Genomic DNA, 22,923 nt, shown 5'->3' on the forward strand with positions numbered 1-22,923 from the left:
TTCGGATGGTCCATATACAGTGCTGAACACGAATGACGTCGTGGTTCGGATCCGTGAATCTTCGAACTCTTACGACATGTTAGCTCATTACTATGGCCATAGTACATAATGTAAATAATTGTAAATAGTATAAGACCATGGTCCATTTTGTTTTTAAATGTGTATTTGATTTGTATTTGATAGCATTTGATTTGTTTTATGTATTGCATTTATTGTTCATGTTGTTTATTATTGTAATGTAATGCTTATTAATGCATTTATGCCACAGTTATAAGTTTAGCTTCCTGTCCAGGGATTGTACTGCCCGGGACGTGCTGTCCTTGGGAAGGGGGCAGTGTTACGAATTTGGTATTTAAAAAGCTAATGTTAGTTCAATTATAAATTAAATGGTTTTATTTCTCGCGCAGTGCAGCGCGTGACGAATATTAAAAGAAAGCTAAGCCGGAAAATTGAAAATACAAGAGCGCGTGCATTAAATAAATAAATATCTCTTTTTGATTTCTAGAAAGTACTGGAAAATTCTAGCGCGTGATTTTAAAATCTTATAAAAGGAGGAAAACATCTCAGTTTGTAGTAGTTGCTTAGTTTGTTGTTGTTTAGAAAACTACCGTTGTTGATTATAGCGAATTCGCGGATTAGCGTTCTTTAGCTGTTTTGAATTACGTTCTATTGGACATTTGAGTAGTTAAAAGAAAACTACTGTGAGATATTGTAATACTGTATGATAATTTGAGAAAATTTAAGCATTTTTGTTGTGATAATAATAAATTTTTGTTCATTTTTCATCGGACTTGTGCATTCATTTCATAACGAACCCGTACGCACGCAACAATATTTTGGAGGAATATTTTTGGAGCTGATAATCTTTTGGTTATCTTTTGAATGGGTTCATGGGTTATAATTTGTTCCTATTTCTAATATAAATAGTGGGATACTTGAGTTTCTGAGCACGAAGTGAAACATAAGCATTTCGAAATTATTTCATTTTTTATAATGAAGAGTTCTTAAAGAACTTTTCACTTTTTGGGGATGTGAATTTTTTTATTAAATGGTTCTAAATTTGCCTGTTTATCAACATTTTGGCGATTTTAAGATCAGTTTCTATAGAAAATTTTTATTTCCGAGATCTGGGAATTTTTCAATGATATTTTTCAGAACATTGTAACATTGATAAATTTCATTTAAATAATGGTAATATTTTGGAATTGTATTTAAGAAATAACATTAAAATAAAGCATTTGTATTTTTCGCTGTCATATTATAAAGTTCCATTTTGGCCATTTATTATACAATATTTTTGAATGTGAAAAATAAGCAAGGTATAATGCTGTAAAGCACCTATTCTAAAACATTTCTTAGCAAAAGCAAAATAGCTATGTAATTAATTAAAAATCTATTTTAAAATTTTTTATGATATTTATCGAGTTTTTCCCATGTAATTGTCTCAGAGTATTCAGAATTCTCAGAATATGCATCAGTTTTCTCCAGAGCTTAATTTGCAACCAAGCCCACAGGAGCCCAGCTCCGGTACTTCTTAGTTTTGCAGTTAAATCATAATTCTACCCGGAGCCCTACACTTCTTTTATGTACCTGAGCAAAATTTCAGTAGAAATTACATCTTGAAAATTTTATTTTTACTAATAAAATTATATTAAAAATCATATTAAATTTTAATTTATCTCTTTGTATTTTGTTAAATTTTAACTTGCACTATTTACCATATTTGACGGCATGTAAGACACACTGGCACATAAGACGCACCCTTATTTAGAAGGCCACACACATGTAGATGTAGAAAAAGTTATGTGTGTCTAGATCTTTATCCGGGCTAAAAATAGCATTAAGTATTGAAACTGTCCTTCATGGATAAGATGCAGGTAACTTTTTTGAGACCAAATTTAGGAAAAAAAGTGTGTCTTATATGCCGTCAAATACGGTAATTATTTTAAGCATTGATTAGTGAATTATTTAATTTTTTAATTATTAATGATTTTATTAGTCATGCTGTTACAGAATTGGTAGGGGTAATTTTGCTTTAGGATTTTAGACATTGCAGCTTGGAAAGTTTAGAAAGATATGAAGGCAAGATTGATAGACCCACGATTACAGAAGATTCCAGAAAAATGAAAAATGTCTCGATGGTATTAACACGCAGTTTCTTACTTTATGGAGAACGTCTGGAAGAAAAGTGAAAACATTGGTTTTATAGTTGAAAGTTTTACTTCTGATACTAGAATCTTCTTAACATTTTTATCTTCCTTTATTTTCTCTACTTCTCATTAGACATGAGCATGGAGAATATCAGAAATGCTTCTAATCTTATCATATGGACAGGCATTATAGAAAATGTTTTTTACTAATAAAGAAATTGAAAACTGACAATTTAAAAGATTCATCTAATATGTCTTAATGCATCATATACACGGCTGGCACTAAGCATTTTCTCACCTGATGTAGTTTCTGTGGATCTTAAATACTGCTTCCAGTGCCTGTTCTAAATGCTAAAAGTTTTGCCATTTCTAGATTTTGTTGCTCGGTGTGTCAATAAATTCTGAAAATTATGCCACATCAGCTCTGTAACCGAACCTTATCATCTATATTTCATATTTCTTCTGAATGTTCATATTACTAAAGAAATAAAATTAGCTGCTTTTTCTATACATTCTAAATGTATTTATTTTATTTAGAATAACAGAAATCTTTAATTAAATCTAAAAATTCTAAAATGAAAAGGAAATGGAGAAGAAATAAACTGAATACATAAAGAGAAAGAAAATTATTCTTCAAAGATATGTACAGTTATTATTATGTAACTTACCCAGTTGTTTACAATTTCAGCTTTTACTCTAATTTCCCATTTCTATTTCCTTACCAGAATGCAAATCACTTAGACAGTTTTTAAACTGAGGTTTTTGGAATGTAAGGCAAGAGTGTTTCTGACCTCCACTTGCTCCCTGCATTAGTTCCTACCAGCTCTCATAATTTGTAATTATTTGTCTTTGCATTACCGTTGCCGACATTTGAGTTTGTTACAACGATAGAGTGAGTTAAATGAAATTAAGTTGTATAGTCTTTGACCGCTAGTTGATATTTTTAGTTTGAATTTGACTCTTCTTGTTTAATTACATTACCACGAGCTGCAGTTGATTTTGTTAGCATAAGAACATGCCTCTATGTTCTAAGTTCTTTTTAAATAAGAAGCTTGTTTAAACCTTTGTCTGACTTTGTAGTTACTTTCAGACACAGCAATAATTTGCTTCACAACTGTCAGGGGTTTGGGGGCTATTTAACTTTTACCAGATCAAATAAACCCTCATAAGTACATTGTGGAGAGGTTGACAGGTTAGGAGATAAAACACGCAGAAACTAGTCAGGACATTCTTTCGCATAATGAGACAAATTTATAATTGTTAGTAAAGATGGTTCAAGAGAAGGAAATCGATATAAATTACTCAAAATGTCTGGGAAGGCTTCAAATTAAAAAGATGCATAACTATTTTGTTGAGTGTTGTTGCTACAAAATATAAATGGTTTTGTAGCTTTTAATGTGTAATTATCCTAATATCGTTTTAGAATCAATGTCATAAATTTGTAGCGTTGCGCGCCTCCAACTTGCACGCAACCAAGGGATGACTGTGAAAACTGGATAAAAGACAGAGTCTTGTGAAGGGTTTAAGTCCCTTTTTATTCAACGTAATAAATTACAATTGCGTGCTCTTGACGCTCACAGACTGCGCCAACTCGGCGGTCAAATAAACATAATAACCTGAAAAGAAACTAAAGACAAGACTCTAACTACGAGGCTCTCTAAAAATAACTAACTTACCGCGTTTCAATACCGCTGCTAATTCAGCAGACTTGAAGCTCACTTGAACGATTAACACTACTTCCCGCCAAGCACATAGGCCGAAACGCGGGGTTCTTCAATTTCTCGCTAACTACCTCCGCGCTCGTGAAGTAAGAATATCACACACCGAACTCGTTTCCTTTCTATTTAAATCATAATACTTCCGCTGATAATTTGAATCCTTGTGCGTTCTACTAAAATTTACATATTCTGGCATTGGCAGTTCCAGGGGAAAGTAAGGCTTGACAGGAAAGATAGTTTAAACTTAAAATAAATGTTAGTTAAAATAAATATAAACCCTACATTTGCCGCTGCCAGAATTTGGAAAACTTGGAAGCAGGTCCTACAAACGACCTGTTGTAAGTTTCTCTAATTCTGAACTAACTGGCGAGAACCTCGTTTACACAAAAAAAATCTTATGTAACAAATTGTATACTAAAATTCTGTTGATCGTTATAACTCTCTCTTCTTACAGCAACTTTTCCTGGATTTACTCAATCAATCTTGGTCTTTCCTTCCAGCATCTGGAAGGAATAAGTATCAGTATCTTTCTAAATACATTATAATTTACACTTTCTTGGCACAATAAATTTTTGTTTTTAAACGATTTGTTTTTCTTAGTTATTGCTTACTTCACATTCATTCAATTTTTCAAGCATTAATTTAACTTTACCCTGGCTCTCCACCGTGTATGGTGTCAAACGGGAATATTCGTGTTTTAGTCTTACAACACTTCCCCTAACCACCATGATTTGTTAGAATTCAACGACCAAATAGACATACCTTACTCGACATTCTACAACTCAATGAGCTACTTTAATATTCTTAAAAATTCAAATGTAGGTGGAGAACCTTACAAAACACATTCATTCTAACTTCCCCCTCATTCATCTTTAAACATGCAGGCTTTCGCTCTAAAGCATGACTTTACAGTTTAATACTTAAATTTTGACTTCATTGCTTTTAAGCATTCACTTTTAGCATCTACAATTTTATGCTTCTAGACTAAATTCTACTTTTACATAACATTCAAGTATTTACGTACATTTACAAAATTTTAATACATATGATTTTTACAATTTACCATAAAATGAATAAGAGAAAATAAATTTTTACTTTACTCATTCTTCGCCAAGCTGGCGGCACTGAAACTAAAATTCTTATTAATACAAGAATACGAAGTTATTTTTATCTTCGGCCAAATTTTGGCTTTAACATAACAGAATTAGTCTTTCGACCAACAGAAAATGCTTGTTTTTAGCTTTTACACTTAAAGAAAATAATACTTTTGCCTTAGCTAAATAAAGTAAAACAAACCTAAGTCTCAACCGAGACATATTGACTTTCGTCAAAACATAGAACTTCATACTTATGCATAACATTTCGGAACAAAAGAGAAAAAAAATTTATAGAAGGTTTTAACTTATCTTTGAGTTTTCGATGCTTGAAACTCCGTCATTCGTTTTTGGCAATATTGCTCCCAAGTTAGAGGTTTCATGGACGTCAATCTTCTCCTTATTGACCTCCGAGTGTCGTCCACATTACTTTTTCTTTTGCGTCCTCTACATGCTGGCCTCTTGGCGGAGTAATCGTCTGGTGGTTGGCATTTCCGTTTTTCCCTGGGACGGCTGGTCTTGACGTCCTCCGGTCTGGAGTCCTTGAATTTCTTCTGTTCGTCGTATTTTTGTGCCTCCTGTTGCCGTTTCAGTTTCCGGAACGGCGGCCTTGCTGGCACCTGACTCTGTGGCCGTGTGCGCGTTCTCCTTGATGTATAATTTCTCCTGCAATCCTTTGTAGGTGGTGTTTTTCTTTTTACCACGGTTTCTTTACTCGGTGCATCTGTATTTTTGTTTTTATTAAACGCTGGAGTCTGAAAGTTATTTTTTCTTTTTGATACCGACGTCCGGGTTTTAGAAGGGCTAGGTCTCTCTTCAGTTCTCTGTTTCTTGGGTGGTGGAATAGTTGTTGTTGTCTCTGGACCTTCTACTTCGTTTAGACTTGAGTCCTGCAAGAAACTTTTAAGGATTTCAAAATCATTTGGATTATAGTATTTTTTCACCTGGTCGGGACTTGCTTTACAGATTTCCCCTCTCTCGTTCTTAAGATATAATACTACTCCTTTGATTTCCTGAATTACATAGGGGCCTTCAAACTTTGGAGCTAGCTTTACCGTAAAATTGTCTGGGGCACTTGATAAAGAAAATTTCCGCTTCAATACTTTATCCCCAACTTTAAAATCTGCTTCACGGCGTTTTCTATCATAATATATTTTCTGCCTATTTCTTGCAGTATCCGAGCTTTTAAGCGCCTGATCAATCAGCTTTTGCACATCTTTTTGTTTGAACTCCTGCTCTCTTTGTTGCACAAAGAATAATTTATCTAAAGGCGTAATTAACTTTCTGCCTAAAAATAATTCTGCTGGAGTTTTCCCCGTAGTATCATGATTTGCCGTTCTTAAAGCATAAGCTAATTCATTTATGTAGCCATCCCAGCGCTTGTGATGTGTGCTCACGTAACTGCGAATTATTTTTACTATATTTTTATTAACTCTTTCTGCTATGTTAGCCTGTGGTCTATACGGAACCATTTTGATATGGCGTATGCCAAGTCCATTGCATATGTTTTCAAATATTTGACTAATGAATTGTTTTCCGTTATCGCTAATGACTTTTATCGGTGCACCGTATTTTAAAATGTATCTGTGTAAGAATGCATCTGCGACTGTTTTGGCTGACGCGCGTTTAAGTGGAACAATTTCTGTCCATTTTGAAAAATGATCTACTATTACTAAAAGAAAACGATTTTTATTTAACTCGCTCTGGGGGAAGGGACCAAGAAGATCTATGCCTAAAATTTCATTCGGAAATGTAGCGCGAATGCTATTTAAGTACCCGGCCGGGCTGTAATTAATATCATTTATTAACTGACATTGATTGCAGGACCTGACATACGCCGTTACTATTTTGTATAATTGCGGGAAATATACCGCCTCGCGTACCCTTTTTATAGTCTTTCTGACCCCTAAATGGCCCGCTGTTTTTGCTTCGTGTAATTCCTTCAAAATGCTTAATCGAAGCGAGGCTGGGATGACTGGTTTATACTCAAGATTTTCGTTTGTTGTTTTCGTATAGAATAATAAATTATCTATTATTTCATAGTTTTTTGCTCTATTTCTTATCACATCGATATCTGTGTGCTCGAAGCTTTCGGGGTCTTTCAAATAAGCATAGATATTTCCAAATTGAGGATCAGCTTTCAGTTCAGTAATAACCGTATCTCTAGAATCTAAAATTTTTGAAGTCAACACAGCGCATTTAAGTTCATTTCCTTCATCGTCCAGTTTTATACGAGAAAGTGCGTCAGCTACATTGTTTTCCTTACCCGGTTTATATTTTATTGTGATATTATATTCTTGGAGTTTTAAAGCCCATCTTATTAACCTGGGCGTTAGGTTTTTTCCCGAGTAAAGTCTACCAACAGCCGCATGATCCGAAAAGACTGTTACTGGCGATTTGCCGAAATAAACTCGAAATTTGTGTACAGCCATTAATACGGCTAATGTTTCTCTTTCTGTAGCTGTATAATTCCTTTGTGTCTGATTCAGTGTTTTACTAAAAAATGCCAGAGGATGGTTATTTTGCATAAGAACCGCACCCACCGCATAGTCTGACGCACCTGCTGCAATTTCCAGGTTTTCGTCCCCCTCCGGGAATTTTAAAACAGGGGCATTAATGAGCGCTTCTTTTAATCTTTCAAATGCTGTGTTAGCTTCCGCTGTCCACGTAAATTTACCCCTTTTTCTTTTGATTACTAAGAGTGGTTCAACAATATTAGCGAAATCTTTTATGAAAGATCGATAGTAAGAACATAACCCAAGGAAAGAAGAAAGTTTCTTGGCGGTGTTGGGCGGTGGTAAATTCTTAATAGCTTTTATTTTTGAATCTTGCGTTTCTATACCCTTTTGCGAAATTTTATAACCGAGATATTTAAGTTCTTTAGTTGCGAACTTGCATTTTGAGGCGTTAATTGTAAGACCGGCCTCTTTTAATAATTTAAAAACTTGTTCTAGATCATTAATGTGTTATTCCAACGTACTACTCGTTATAATTATATCATCTAGATAAATTAAAGTTGATTTTCCTAGGACAGGCTTTAGAACAATGTCCATAGCTCTCTGGAACGTTGATGGGGCCCCACACAACCCAAAAGGCATGCGTAAAAATGCATAAGTGCCCGATTTTGTTATAAACGCGGTTTTATGTATATCTTCGAGTCTCATAGCTATTTTATAGTAGCCAGACGTTAAGTCCAAAGTAGACAAATATCTTGTCGATTTGATCTGTCTAATGATCTCGTCTATAACCGGCAAAGGGTAAACTGGAAATTTGGTAATACTATTTAGTTTTCTGTAATCAATAGCAAACCTCCAAGCCCTTTTATCCGAAGGAGGAAACTCGTTCTTTTTCCTACATAGTACAACTGGACTCGCGTACTCACTATTTATGGGCGTTATTATTTTATTCTTTAACATCTCCTGAATATGTTCTTCGATGATTACGTCTTTTTGTTTGTCATACCGATAAGGTTTAGTCCTACAAGGTTTTTCGGCATTTAATTCAATCTTGTGTGTGACTATTTGGCAGTTTCCTGGTTTTTCTGAAAACAAATGAGAAAAATTACTCACCACTTGCTGTATTGCTTTTCTTTCATGGTCATTCAGATGGCTAAGGTCCACTTGCGGTGTCTCCACAGGTTCCACCACCCTCTGGTCCATCTCCAACACCACGGAACTATCTTGAAAATTTAATTTGGCCCTCGCGGCCCTTAAAAACTCCATACCTAAAATAAGAGAGTTTTGCAGATCTTTCACTACAAAAATTAATACTTTGAGACTTTCCTCTTTTACCTGTAAGTTTAATGATAATTTCCCGATGCAGTGACATGTTTTTCCTTGCGCCGCTATAATTTCCGTATTTTTGGTTTTAAATAATCGTACCCTATAAAAATTCTTTTTGAAGAAATTTTCACTCATAAAATTTCCTTCTGCTCCTGTATCGATGAGGGCTTCTACTGGTACATCGCCAACCAGGACTTGTATAATTGGTAGCTGTGAGTTTTTTACGATGACCGTATTTAAATGTCTGTTTGAGGGTTTTTTTAAAACTTCCGGGGTCTGGACCCTCCCTTTCACAGGCCCCTCTACTCGTTTAAAGCTTTCCTTTCAATCTGTGCCTTCTGGGTACGCGGATGTTTATTTTCAAATTTTCTTTTTGGGCCTTGACCTTCGAGTTTCGATGAGTTAGCTTGATAGCTCTTTCCCCCATAAGAGTGATATCCATTTCTGGTTTCCTCATTTGAAGATTTCCTTCGGGTACTTTGAGAATATGTTTCCCCTCTCGCTTTTTCCGCTATTCTGCGATTTTGAAACTTCACCGCCAATTCGAAGAGTTCCTGTAATGTGCTTGGGTTTCTAATTTCAAAGTAGTCTTGAACAGCGGGTAACAATCTTGGTAATATTATTTCAATAATCTCCGCATTGGGTTTCTTTCCATACAGCATATCCGTTAGCTTGATTTTTCGTAGAATAAAGTCCGTCAATTCTGCTATATCCCGTTGATAGAAACTATATAGTTCGGTTTCCAGCCGTGCGCGATCTTTCACTATGGGGAAGGCCTTTACTAACGATTTTTTGAAATTTTCAAATGTATATGTCTGGCTTCCAAATACCCCTAATAAAAATTTGCCTATATTTTTCCACCATAGCGCGGCCTGTCCTCTTACTGCTGATGTGGCGATGGCAACTTTTTGTCTTTCAGGAACAGGGTCGAGCTGAAAGTGGTTTTCTAGACCTTCTAGAAATACCGCCACCGAATTTTTTCCATCGAAATGGACGTTTGGCTTGATTGACGCTCTCAAAGTCTGGACCAGGTATCCAAATCCTTCCAACTGGTTTGTCATTTCTTGGTGTTGTCCAGCGGCTTCCATCCAATTTTCGGCCATTTCAGTTCGATAAGTGTTCGGGCGCCAATGTAGCGTTGCGCGCCTCCAACTTGCACACAACCAAGGGGTGACTGTGAAAACTGGATAAAAGACAGAGTCTTGTGAAGGGTTTAAGTCCCTTTTTATTCAACGTAATAAATTACAATTGCGTGCTCTTGACGCTCACGGACTGTGCCAACTCGGTGGTCAAATAAAAATAATAACCTGAAAAGAAACTAAAGACAAGACTCTAACTACGAGGCTCTCTAAAAATAACTAACTCACCGCGTTTCAATACCGCTGCTAATTCAGCAGACTTGAAGCTCACTTGAACGATTAACACTACTTCCCGCCAAGCACATAGGCCGAAACGCAGGGTTCTTCAATTTCTCGCTAACTACCTCCGCGCTCGTGAAGTAAGAATATCACACACCGAACTCGTTTCCTTTCTATTTAAATCATAATACTTCCGCTGATAATTTGAATCCTTGCGCGTTCTACTAAAATTTACATATTCTGGCATTGGCAGTTCCAGGGGAAAGCAAGGCTTGACAGGAAAGATAGTTTAAACTTAAAATAAATGTTAGTTAAAATAAATATAAACCCTACAAATTATAGGTATTTTAAACTGTGAAATTTCATTAGATTGTGATTTTACTAGCGCCTTTTTTAACAAATATTGTTAAAAAATAAATAAAATTTAATAGTGACCATGTAAATCCATAATGACTGAGGTTATCTAATACCTAATTTAATTACTTATAACTAACTGCTTACCTTTAAAAATTATCTCTGCATATTAAAGCGAGTTATTGCCTTTCATTAACCCTTAATGTGATCACAACATAAAACACAAAAATGTAAAAACTTATGTAAAACTTATTCTTCGCATCTAGTGACACTTAAAATACTGAAAAATAACTTATCACCTCTGATGCTTTATTGGCTTATTAGAACCTTAAAGTATATTATCTGAGTCTCAACCCCTGAAACTCTACATGAAATTATGACAGTAACTGCGTCAGACGGAGCCCAGCTAACTTTCAGAACCTGCCAACCGTGCCTACATCAGGCCTCTCAGGTTTGTTTTGATCAGCAGGTCTCTTTCTAGGCAATGGTGACAACAACCAGTCTTTTGTTATGAATCATGCTGATTATGATTTCATTTTAACCTATGCCCCTTGACATAAAATCTGTTTACTATTTATTAAATCTCTAGACTGAGTGAGTATGTTACAAAATGAAACATTAATAATAATAATAAACATAAAGCTAACTATTTGTAAAACATAAATAAAATGCCACTTATCTTCTTTCAAATATGTCCAATTATTATAAGTGTAAAATATTTAATGCTACTTGATAAATTCCATAAAGTTAATTTTATTGTCACACTTATTAATTATAATGTTAATTAAGCTATGCTTAATAATAATGCATCCTACTTACGGATCTATATATTATTTTTAGGATGGTGTTACAAAAGTGAAGTTCAGGCATAGATAATATTTTTAATTGAATTTATTCAGTTCCCATTTGTTCATAGGTCCTTAATTTTTTTTCATTAATGGTCCTTAAAAGTCTTTAAAAGTACTTAATTTCCATGTGCAGAAATGTGTATGAACCCTGGCTTTGAAAATGTGTTTTTGCAAATCTCCCATAAAAGCACCAAGTTGACAAGTTCTCATTCCCAAATGGGTAGCAAAAATTGCTGCCAAGGAATAAAGGAAATGAATGATGAAATCAAGTAAACCCCAAAATTATCAGCCTAAAAACAATAAATGAATAGAACACCACAAGAATGCAGAAAAACAAAAAGTGTAATCAGAAAGGATTCAGATGTTTACAAATATTCACAACAGCATTATTCAAGATAAATCTGCTCCAGTTAGTTTGGAACAAATGGGCACCCCATTGTTCTCAGCTACTGTAGCTAAAATAATATTTGAATGTAAGAAACTTTGATTTTCTAAAATATTTGTTTTTTTATTAGTATTTCGTATATCTAAGGATGGTCTATTCCTGAAGTTATGTTTATTCCTTGAAACTGTATAAAGATGAAAAAGATAGAGTTTTAATAATAATTTGAAGTAATTATTCTACATAATTTTATTTCATATTTTAACCTGCAGTTTAAATAACAATACATATACTGGGTTTACCTGCCTCTGCAAAATCAACTGATATTTGTATTCATTGGTATCAAGAATCTGTAAGTGGTAGAAGAACTTTTAAGGTATGTTGGGCAATTGACAACACCATCATAAGCAGTGCTGCAGATCGTGCTAATCTGTTAGAAGAAAATTTTGATTCAACTGATGCTTTTCTGAACCAAACATCATGTCATTAGCAGTTTTAATATTTAATGGGTGAATAAAAGTAATTTTTTCATAGGTTTTTTTGTTTCATGTGTGTTTAATTTTTTATAAGACATATTTTCATTATTTTTTTTTCTACTATTGGTTTAGATGGCATCATAAATCTGAAATGCATTCACCTTTCTATGTCTCTTTATAATTTTACATTTCTAATGTTATGGTCACACTGAATTGAAAAAAATAATAAGCTGTTAGAAACAATTTTCTTGTAAATGATAATCACTTATTTCTGTTTCTTCCTTATGTCTGCATGAGGTTTGGCTCCAGAAGCCATAGAATAAAAGAGGGGGAGGGCACATGTATCCTTAAAAAGTAGTCTTTGTAATATTCTGCTGCTGTATGAATTGCTTGCTTTAATAAAATATATTTTGCTGACAGATCTGCTGACAGAATGCTGATGTCCTAGTGCTTCTGCAGTTAGGGCTGTTTAACATGCATTGGGCATCTGCAACATACTTGTGTCATTTTATTGGATCTTCAGTAGACAATTTGGCTAAGACTAGAATTAGAATGAAAGTTGAATGGATACTTTCTGCTTGACCATTTCCTCACAGAATGCCTGTAGTTTAGAATATGTACTGGGTTTTTATCTTTTGCACAGTAATCATCTGGGCAGTTCTTTGAGGTGAAAGCCGTATCTCTGTTTGTAATTATTCTAAAAGGATCTCCAAAGATGAATCTTGGGCTGATGTCAGCTTTACTGATACAGCTAGACAAACTTTATAAAAGCGTCTACAGGGGTCAATTCTTGTTTGTTTATAGTAACGGTCCTATAAAATCTTCATGAAGTGTGCTTAAAGGTACATTTTCATTGGTTTCATGCTCCCACCTTTTCCTTGCTTTTTGTTGCACAAAATACAACCTACACAATACACAGTAGCTTGCTGTATTCACTTTTTGAAGGTAGGAATGAAAAAAATCTCTCTTCAGTGTATAGAGTTTGATGCTCTTTCGCAGCATAAACTGATATTCAAACTCCTAATGGACTTGAAGTGAATTATTGCTTGGCTGACTGACAAAGACTTCTGATGGTTAAAATATAACCTTTTTATTAAATCAGATCCTTGAACTGCACATCTCATGTTTAACAAAGTCAAACAATGACTTGTCGCAAGCTATCTTAAAAGTCACATTCAAATTCAAATTAAAACTAATCCTGTAATCAAATATTGCACAATTCATTTAATGGGAAGTTGGCTCAAACTTCTCACCAGCATAACAATTTAAATGTCAGCAGTCACAATCCAAAGCCAGAGACTTTGGATTGTGATCTTATCTGAGATAGTGAGATAGATATAATAATAAATTACTGAGATAGTGAAATCTAGTAAATGTGGCCTCGAGAAGCAGAAACAGGCTTTGTCTTAAAATCTGTAATCCTCAAGTTTTCTCGAACTAGTTTGCATTCTGATAGGGAAATGAAAAGGAGAAGTGTAAATTTCTAAATCATAACTGGTTAAATTTACGTTCTTGTGTAGCATGAAATTTTTGGCTAAATAACTTTTGGCATAGGCATTCTAGGCATGATTCTAATGCTAGAATGACATATGAATGTAGAAGAGGATTACTTTTAAAGGGACAGAAGTTAATTGACTTCAGAAAACTTTTTTAAATGTTGCTATACTGTCCATGCGTCGTAGCTATAGCTGTCCAGTCAATTTTTTAAATCACTATGGAATAGCTTTTGCCTACATTTTGTCAGGTATTGAAAAAAAACTTGTGTATTTTGTTTGTTACTAAATATAAGAAAATGCATCCTTATTAGATTCATTCGCCTATCTATAGTCTTTTACTGCATACATTGGCAAATAAATCTAAATAAATAAACAAAGCTATTTTGAAAGCCATTCATCATAAAAATTCCTAAGTGCCAGAGTTTTTCTTTTGCCATGTCTAGAATTATGATTGTAGGAACAAAATTGTACTGTTAAATTGACTGAAGCTTCTAGTCATCATCAATGAGAATTTTTTTTATTGTAAATTTATTTAGGTATCATTTATTAACAAGTTTCATTGCATCACAAATTAGCAACTATATATGTAGTCTACTGTTTCTTTTAAATATATTATATTAGAGCTTTTGTAATTCAGTATATGTATGAACGCAATAAATTAATTAAGCAGAAATTACTACTGAGGTTCATGACCAAATGTTTGCGTGCAATAAAAATAAAATACATTTGAAAATTGCTGACAAATACAACTTTCTGGATGAATATTCAACTGTTAACACAAATTTATGTGTCATAAATCAAGTGGATAAAGTAATTGTACATTGGCAGTTCATTCTATTTCAGTTCAAATATTATCTGTGTGAATATTTTCATTGCTTTCCTCATGTACTTCTCTCTGTATGTTGCAAACATGAATGAGTTTAATTTAAGCTAAATAAATAGTGCTAAATAAAAGTGCTAAATAAAAGGAAGCCTCGAGGACTGGATAATCCTTGAATGCATTGTCGTAATCATTTATTTGTGTACCTGAATTTTATTCAATAAGACAAACACAGTTATTTTAAAATCGTAATTGATGACACCGTAAATAAATAAAAACTGATAAAAATTATTATACGTAAATTTACCCTCATACACTCATAATTACACCTGGTTTACTCATCATGGACCTCTTAGTTGTATGCTTTATTTAAATATTTGAGGCTGTTTACCCGCAAATAATAATAACATAATAATTATTTTTGTGGAAATATTTGTGTGGCTTTGCTGAATCTGATTAGAACTTGCTTCATCAAAAAATTTAGTATACAAAAGGGAATTAATATTTATTAATACTGTGTGTTTCATTGTATATTTAAGGTGGAAATATTTATTATTATTATTTCTTTTATTTTAGACATTTCTAAAAGAAAGTTTCCATGAAGCAAGTCTTGATCCAACATATTGCAATTATGTAGTAGGTGGAAGAATAGCATACCTGTGTTCTGTTCTTGTGGAAGATACTGCTGTTGTTTTCTGTGGTCTAGGCCCAAGAATTCTGGAGGCAGTTGATTTAGATTTATGAGATGCTGTTCCTGCCGAAGATAGCTCCAACTTATTTAATGAAACTTAACTTCAGTAAGTGGACTGTAATATTAACAATAACAAATTAATTTTAACAAAAACAACATTATTGAATACTAGCACACGCATGTGCTTATAGTTACCTATGTAACTTAGTTAAAAGCGAACAACCATATGCTCCCACATCAAGTCAAAAATCATACATACTAATAAGGCAAAAACGAAATAACTTTAGGGTTACACTAAAGCCAAACTCTGCTTGGTGTAAAACAATGCTGCCAAGCAATACTCTTTCAGACACCGAACACTAAGTAACACTTTTTCTTTATGGCTCTTTTTATAAAATGGACTGATTAATTTTATTTCTAATTGTTTTGGGATATATGCACATAGACATGCTTTGTCATAATCAAATAAACCGGTTTCTGCATATTACAGAAAACATATTTTTTCTGAACATTGGTGAGATATTTTGAATGATTTGGTGTCTTTTCAGTCAGTGGAAGATTAGCCGAAAGGGAAATTAGTATACTCAGAGCAGAAATTTCTCCCCCTCCTCCACACAGAAAGGGAAATGAGGCAGGTTGCAAGTAAATAATACCTTTCCATTGAGAAAATATCTTGCATCTCTACCTGTCTTACTTGGGTGTTAACTTTTGCTTAAGTTGCATGTCTTCAACTGGCTTATATTTGGCAACTATTTGCCAAATTTTGCATATTAATTAACAGCACTAACTTTTAGCCTCTACAGAGCAGGCTATTTGTGTTTTCTTTTATTTGCATTTTACTCGCGTTCTTACTTGAAGAGGAAAAATTAAACATGTTATTCTATATAATTTTGATTTAAAAAGAATCTAGACAAATTAACTTAAAGAAAGTTAAAATGCATGGATTTATAAATAACTCTCTTCCTTAATAAGTTTTAAAAGTAATTCGTTTATTCAGCTACCTTGAGATTTCTGTCTTCAACATACTATTTTAAAAAATGAGTAGACAACAGTAAATTCAAATTCTATTCCTGGAAGACAGTACTTTCATTTTAATTTGCAGTTATTTAATTAAATTAAATTTCATAGGATAAATTATAAAAAAAATTTCACTGATGCATATACCTCTAAATTATTATTTTAAAATGAAATGAAACAGCAAGCATAACATACATGGCAAATGGCTACATTCTGACTTTGTAGTTTAATCTCATATTTGATATTTCTGTGTTAGATACATAAATTGCAATCAGCATTAATTAGAATAGTTAAAGCTTTAAAGACATTATAAATAGTATTAAAACATAATCTCAAAAGCTTGTGAGATCATATTGTGAGTTCAACATGTGAGACAATTTGGAATTTTGATTTGAACTCATTTTTCATGGGAAAAGCGAAAAATATATGAAATTTTAAATGAAAAATATGTAAAATATGAATATAACACAAAATAAAATGTTTGATTAATTATACAAACATTCCAATAAAATGAGAAAGCTGCTCAAATGACTGAGTAGCAAAGTTACTAAAAAATGTGTCTAAGGGATAAGATTAATTTTTCTTTTACACATTTTGCAAGGGAAATGTTTCTGAAATTTCACTTCAGTTTGTTAAAATTTTCGTCAGTTCAGAAAATGCGATGCTCCCAAATTAACTAGCTACATGGGCATTTTCTTACTTTTCTCCTTGTGTAATGTGAGTGGGAGACAGTTTCCCTTAAAAGGTCTTCCATTAAGGCATCTTCACTTTAAGAATATTGTGCTTCCCCATAAAAACTATTAAACAAACAAACTGAAAATACAAAGCACTGTTAAGTTTTTGTCATAATTTGGGGTGTGGTCAGAAATTTTATAATTCATCAAAATTTCCTCCAGTAAACTGAACAGCCACATGCAACTCTTTGCCTCCTTAAATATAGTTTTCTTTATAATAAGCAGTAGTTTAATTTGTATAATTAAATATATAACTAAGTTAAATGTATAATTCAAATATCATGCTATGGTGCTTGTTTATACATATCATCAACTTCGTTTTTCATAGTATATTTATGCATATTATAATTTCAAAATGCATAAAATACATTAAATTGTTGAAATATTAATAAAAGACCAGAAAATTCATTTCTGGACTTTGAGCAAATTGTTTTTAGAATGGGCTTTAACTGTTGAGACAGTATAAAAGACATATATTAGGAATACATTCTGCAATTTTTCAATTTTTTTCAGTCTTTTCTCAGTTTATTATATCAGCTCTATATCAGTATTCAGTTTTACCACATTAAATTCAATTTGACAGCAAAATCGCAAGATATTTAAAAGCAGCCAAACACCAAACTCGTACGATGTTGCCACTGCTTGGTTTGAAATCATTGAGTCTGTTAAGCAAAAATATATTAAATTTTTGTAAAACATGAAATAGATAATAAAACAAATTCAAATTTTGGACTTCCAGATGCGCATGTTTGGGTGGAGGACTGCATTATTCAATATTTGATTGCTCTACGGTAGTTTTTTCACAATGCAAGAAACATGCATAAATTCATGTAGATCCTTCTTTATTTAATTTCTTTAAAAATAATATAGGATGCTAATATTTGGTGACAACAATTTGACAAGTGATACAGTTAATCTATCTCAAATTCATATAAATGTATCTCATCATTGTTGGATAATTTCTTGCTTGAAATACTATAGCCAAACTTAAGACGTATTTCTTTAATTTTAATTATAAACTAAAATTTATTCTAAACATGATCAAATTCATATGAATTGTATTTTAGAGATTTTTGACTGTTCTATCAAAGAAAGAATTACTGTCCATTAATATGCCAAATTTAACAGTTTTTGACCAAATGAGCAAAAAACTGAGAAAAGCAGACATTCAGGTAAAGTTGTTCATATGGATAACTTGGAGAAGAGGAAAACTGCCAAGTCCAGGCCAAAGTTGCTAAGTATTTGGTTACTTGCACCTGTTTCTTTACGTGGGAGACAATTTTTGGCTAAAAGTAATTTATTTTCCTTTTCAGCTCAACTTCCACTGACTGAAAGTGGACATCATCATTCTGAATACTGCATTACCTTTTTTATGATCTTGCATAAGAACATAAAATCTATTTCATTTGTAATAAAATATGTTTAATTTTTTTTTTTTTTTTTTTTTTTTTTTTAGATTCATCAGATTTATTGTACGAATTGGAAGATATGGAGACAATCTGGCATGCATTGGTGCAACTTCTAGTAGGAACCACAGTGCATACTTACAATTTTTTACAAATGGAGGTAAATATGTTTTATCAAATTGAATATTACATGAGATATTATTTAAATGCTTGAAAATGTTTTTGAGTTATTCCATTATTTTTACATAATGCCATTCTTCCTTTACTTTAAAGAAATTATTAAGTAATGCATTTATAATTATTAAAATATTATACATAGTATTCACGTAATCATAAGATGTCTGCTGAAGTGTCACTGTATTACGGATACTTGATTAGTAATAAGTTATTTCTCTGTTAACCCTGACAATGTCTATCACATGCTGAGGCTTACTTTCAAAAAGTCAGCAGAAATGTTTCAGGGGTAAGCCGTGCCAAACATCTAGGATTTCCCATGATTAAATTAAGAACACTGTGATGTTGGATGATTGGATCACACCTCTTCCTTCAAGATATACCAAATCATTTAATAAGTTTGGGTTCTTGGTGGCCATTTCAGAAAAGAGAATTCTGTAAAATGCTCCTCAGGAGAGAAATTGTCTTTTTGGAACACTCTATTTTCATCCAGATAGCAGAAAAGTGATAAGAAATGTGACTTTTGAGCAGTTTCACATACTTGTTGGTTCAAATAGCAAAGATCCCAAACATTGTCAAGGAAGCTGTCTCGAACCATCACTGAATCATCACAATCATCATGACCTTGTCCATTTTCAGACTGGTACATTGGAAGTTTGGCTTCATAAGAATAGTACCGTATTTCTAACCTTAAAGTCAGCTTAATGCATTTGGAATCAAGACTCATACCTGCATGCCACTTGCTTCCATTCATCAATGAACCAGTCATTGTGTTCTACAACTCATAGAAGGCAGATGCTGATACAGTGGCATGCTGTTGGATGTGGTACTATCACAATTCTTTGGCTTCTGAAGTCTGTACAAAGAAATAAGTAGTCACAATTTATCTAATCAGGTGTAAAGAGTCAACTAAATGAGGCGCCCTGTCTGGATTGCTCATGTAGTTAGGTGATCACCTGAACTAAGGTTTAGTGTTATTGGCTACACATGATTATGGCTGAGACTACAAAGATCATGATCACAGGATTTTTAGCAATTGCTTCAAGATGCTAAACTTACACTTGTGCATATCCTATGGGAATATCTTCACATGTTCAAAATGAGGCAGCAGTACCAGAATATCTGCATAATGATATTTATCCTTAGGGATGAATAGCATTGTGTAGATATGCATATGCACTTCATTGTGCATATAATATACAAAAAAGGTGAATGAAACCTTTTCTGCATATGAAGGCTTTTGTTATTATCCAGTTCTTATTTCATTTCCTGCTTCATTGTTATGAGAAGACACTTGAAGAAAGTAACTAAATGCTGGTATTTATATATAACAATAAAACCACTGCATAGAAACAGTTGTTAAAATTTCAGATTTTTTATCAGCAATTTGGTTGCCACTAAAAAGAAGAATCATTCAAGTTCTTTTTGCTTCATTAACTGAACAATACATTGTTGCAATTTAAAATGTACATTAAAGTTACCATTTGATTGACAATCATCCATCAATTTCTAGTGCTGAATTTTTATTTTCTTGCCCCATAAATATTTATAAGTACACACATACGCACAAAAAAAATATTTTTAATGCATTAAAATGGTTTCACTATTTCAGTAATATTTAGTTATATCACTTTTTATTAATTTTTTAAAATTTTCAATTATTTTGCTCATTTCTCAGGCATACTATCGCATCTACTACATGAACTGAATTATTCTCATGCTCATGTTTATCCTATAGTTCTTCCTGAGAATGGCATCAACTGGAAGTCGTTGGTGGCAACCATCAGGTTTCTTTGAAGATGCATGCATTAGATGATGACATTTCTATTGATGGTTCTGAAATCAATGCATTTGAGTTATTGGATGATTTGAGAGCAAGGAACTTGATCCTACAAACTGGTGGTTTGGGCCATACTCTGAGGTGAGAAAATTGAGTGTATTTTTAAGTTCTGTTAGGTATTGTGTTGCCCATTTAAGTTAAATTATTAACCATTGACTCATTTTATGAGAGAAATGGTTATTTTTATAGTAAAAACTGAACTCTGGGATGGTAGGTTTATGTAGATGTTTCTATTTTTAATTTTTTACTATCGCCAGATGTGCTCGCTTCTCATTTTTCTCCGCACCACTTTTATGTTTACATTACTTTTCAAATAAAAGGATACTGCCTCTAAATGTTATTGTTATGTATTATTTTGAAAGAAATGATATAGGGAATTTAAAAAAATATTTTGGCAACACTTAATACTATATCAGGAATCTTAATGATATGCTGTTTTTAAAAATTTTGTGATTTTGCTATTGAATTTTGTGTGGGGTAAGTGCAAAGAAAGGGATGCTTAATAATAAAGTTAAAAAGACAAAGATAGTTGTGCAGGTCATTTTGTTAAGAAAGCTATGCATTGATATGATGAATTCAGAAATGACAATAGAAAGTAGGAAAATTTATGGCAACATTTAACACACTATTGAGAATTCTAAATGTGAATCTACTATTGAATTCTATGTGATGTAAGAATTCAGTGGGCAAGCTACAAATTTCATAACATATGATACCATTTTATAATATAGAACCATTAATTGCCGAACAAGCATTTTTGTCTTTTAAATGCTCCCTAAATTTGTTTGAAAATTTAAGCATTGAAATGGTATCTAAGTCAGAAAATTCATTCTTGAATATTTTTGTGAATTTGTCAGCCATATTTATGTGTTTAAATAAATATATAGGTACCCACCTACATACATGCATATATACATGATTAGGCATAATGAATATTTTACTTGGATGGCATAATGAATATTTTTGTGCTACCGATACCATATACAATATTTGATTTTATATTTATAGACTTCTTTGATATACATAATTGAATTTATTTCAATAACTTTCTCTATCTTGTTTTAAAAACTTCTGTAACTGGAAATCATTTCTAGGATTAATACTTTAGAAAATGAAAGATTTACTTAGTATTTGCAATGTGACAGAAAATATCAAGAAAAGAAGTTACTTGCAGTTTTTTTTATTTCTGTATTATAATAGAGTTTTCTTTTTTGCATTTTGTTAGCATTTGTTTTAAAAGGACATTTGCATTCTCAGTTTTTTCATTTAAAATTTCAAAGTTATACTCTGGCAGCATAATGACAACATGAAGTGACTTTTCCGTAGACTAAATTCTTTATAATGTAATAGCTGGAATTAGTATATAAAATTGCATTTATATGAAGAAGACAATGCAGTAAAAAGGGGTGGCTAATTTCTTGTTAGTAGGAGACACATATTGGAGCTGAAGAGGATTGAAAAGTAATAAATATTATCTTTAAAAGTAGTAAACCAGATTTAGGGTAGAAAGTAGTGTTTGAACTAATTTAATAATATTTCACATTTCTTAATTCATAAAATCACATAGTAATAAACACAAAGAAGTAATTTTTTGCTCTTGCTCATTTATCAGGAAAATGTGTTTAGTAGCTACACACATTTTTCTGCAATGTGTTGAACATTTTCTTACCCAAATAGGAAAACAAGTTTTTTCCTTTGATTTCCAATATTTATTTTCTTTCTGATTACAGCTATGAATCAATTTTGCCAATTTTAATCAACTACTACATTCAAAATAAACTTTTTCTTACCCTCCAAAGGTCAGATACTTGCTGGGTGCTTAAATCCATAACAGTGGCTAAATTAATTACACATCAAGCTGAGAAATGAAACTTATTTTAAAATAAGCTTTAAACTTAGCACAATTTTTTTTTTTTTTTTTCATTCTTTATCACTAACAAACAGGGCAATCGTAACATGGGATATTAGCATACTGCCCAAAACAATAAGTGTAAGATGTATCTGTGGAATATTCCACTTCTTAATATAATTTCTAAAACTTACAGCACATAAAAATCCTTGTGCCTTTTATGATAATTTTAGTGTTTTCCTGGCCTTCATTGGAATGAGCCCAGAGACTTGGGGAGTCATTGCCAAAAATTGACATAAAATCGACTCAATTTGATCTAACAAAAGCACTTGGTTCTAGAATTTGGACCAGTCTTTTCTAGAATTAGAATTGCATTAAATTAATAATTATGAGTTAAATAATTATTTAAGTAGTAATGTCCTAAATAATTTCCTAAGCTGTTTTTAATTTGTTGAGTTTCTAAACTGTTAGAGGTGTTGCTTTAACTGGGTCAAGAAGCATCTTTTGCAATCAATTAATGCCATTCACTACTGAGTCCTTTTCAGAGCTTTTGTATTGAGTGTATTGTTTTCAGTGTATTCAATAGTTTGATCATTGTCTAATATCAAAAGGCACTGAAAAAAACACTGCTCGAGGAACAGCAATTTGTATTTTCTTCAGATGAAGATTTTTTATCTGGAAATGCTTACCAAGGTTGTAAAATTTATATGTAATGAACTGTTATTTGTAGCTGT

General features: G+C 32.5%; 1 protein-coding gene across 9 annotated transcripts in view; it reads left to right on the forward strand.

Moving 5' to 3' along the window:
- The window catches only part of LOC146997262 (uncharacterized), a 135,423-nt gene that overhangs the window by 41,724 nt on the left and 70,776 nt on the right, over positions 1-22,923 (forward strand). For 6 of the 9 annotated variants that reach the window (XM_085816311.1, XM_085816314.1, XM_085816315.1 and 3 more), the window contains exons 2-4: positions 15,055-15,275; positions 18,377-18,486; positions 20,239-20,421. In XM_085816311.1, coding sequence (XP_085672437.1) covers positions 20,300-20,421 — 122 coding nt within the window. In that variant the 5' untranslated portion in view covers positions 15,055-15,275; positions 18,377-18,486; positions 20,239-20,299. Of the gene's footprint in view, positions 1-10,940; positions 11,051-11,758; positions 11,778-15,054; positions 15,276-18,376; positions 18,487-20,238; positions 20,422-22,923 lie in introns of those variants that run through there. The other 3 variants (XM_085816307.1, XM_085816309.1, XM_085816312.1) reach the window with 3 other exon arrangements.

Source organism: Stegodyphus dumicola, chromosome 5 (assembly GCF_044657685.1).
Source record: "Stegodyphus dumicola isolate Sdum_Otavi_A_Nest chromosome 5, ASM4465768v1".
NCBI classification, from domain to species: Eukaryota; Metazoa; Arthropoda; class Arachnida; order Araneae; family Eresidae; genus Stegodyphus; species Stegodyphus dumicola.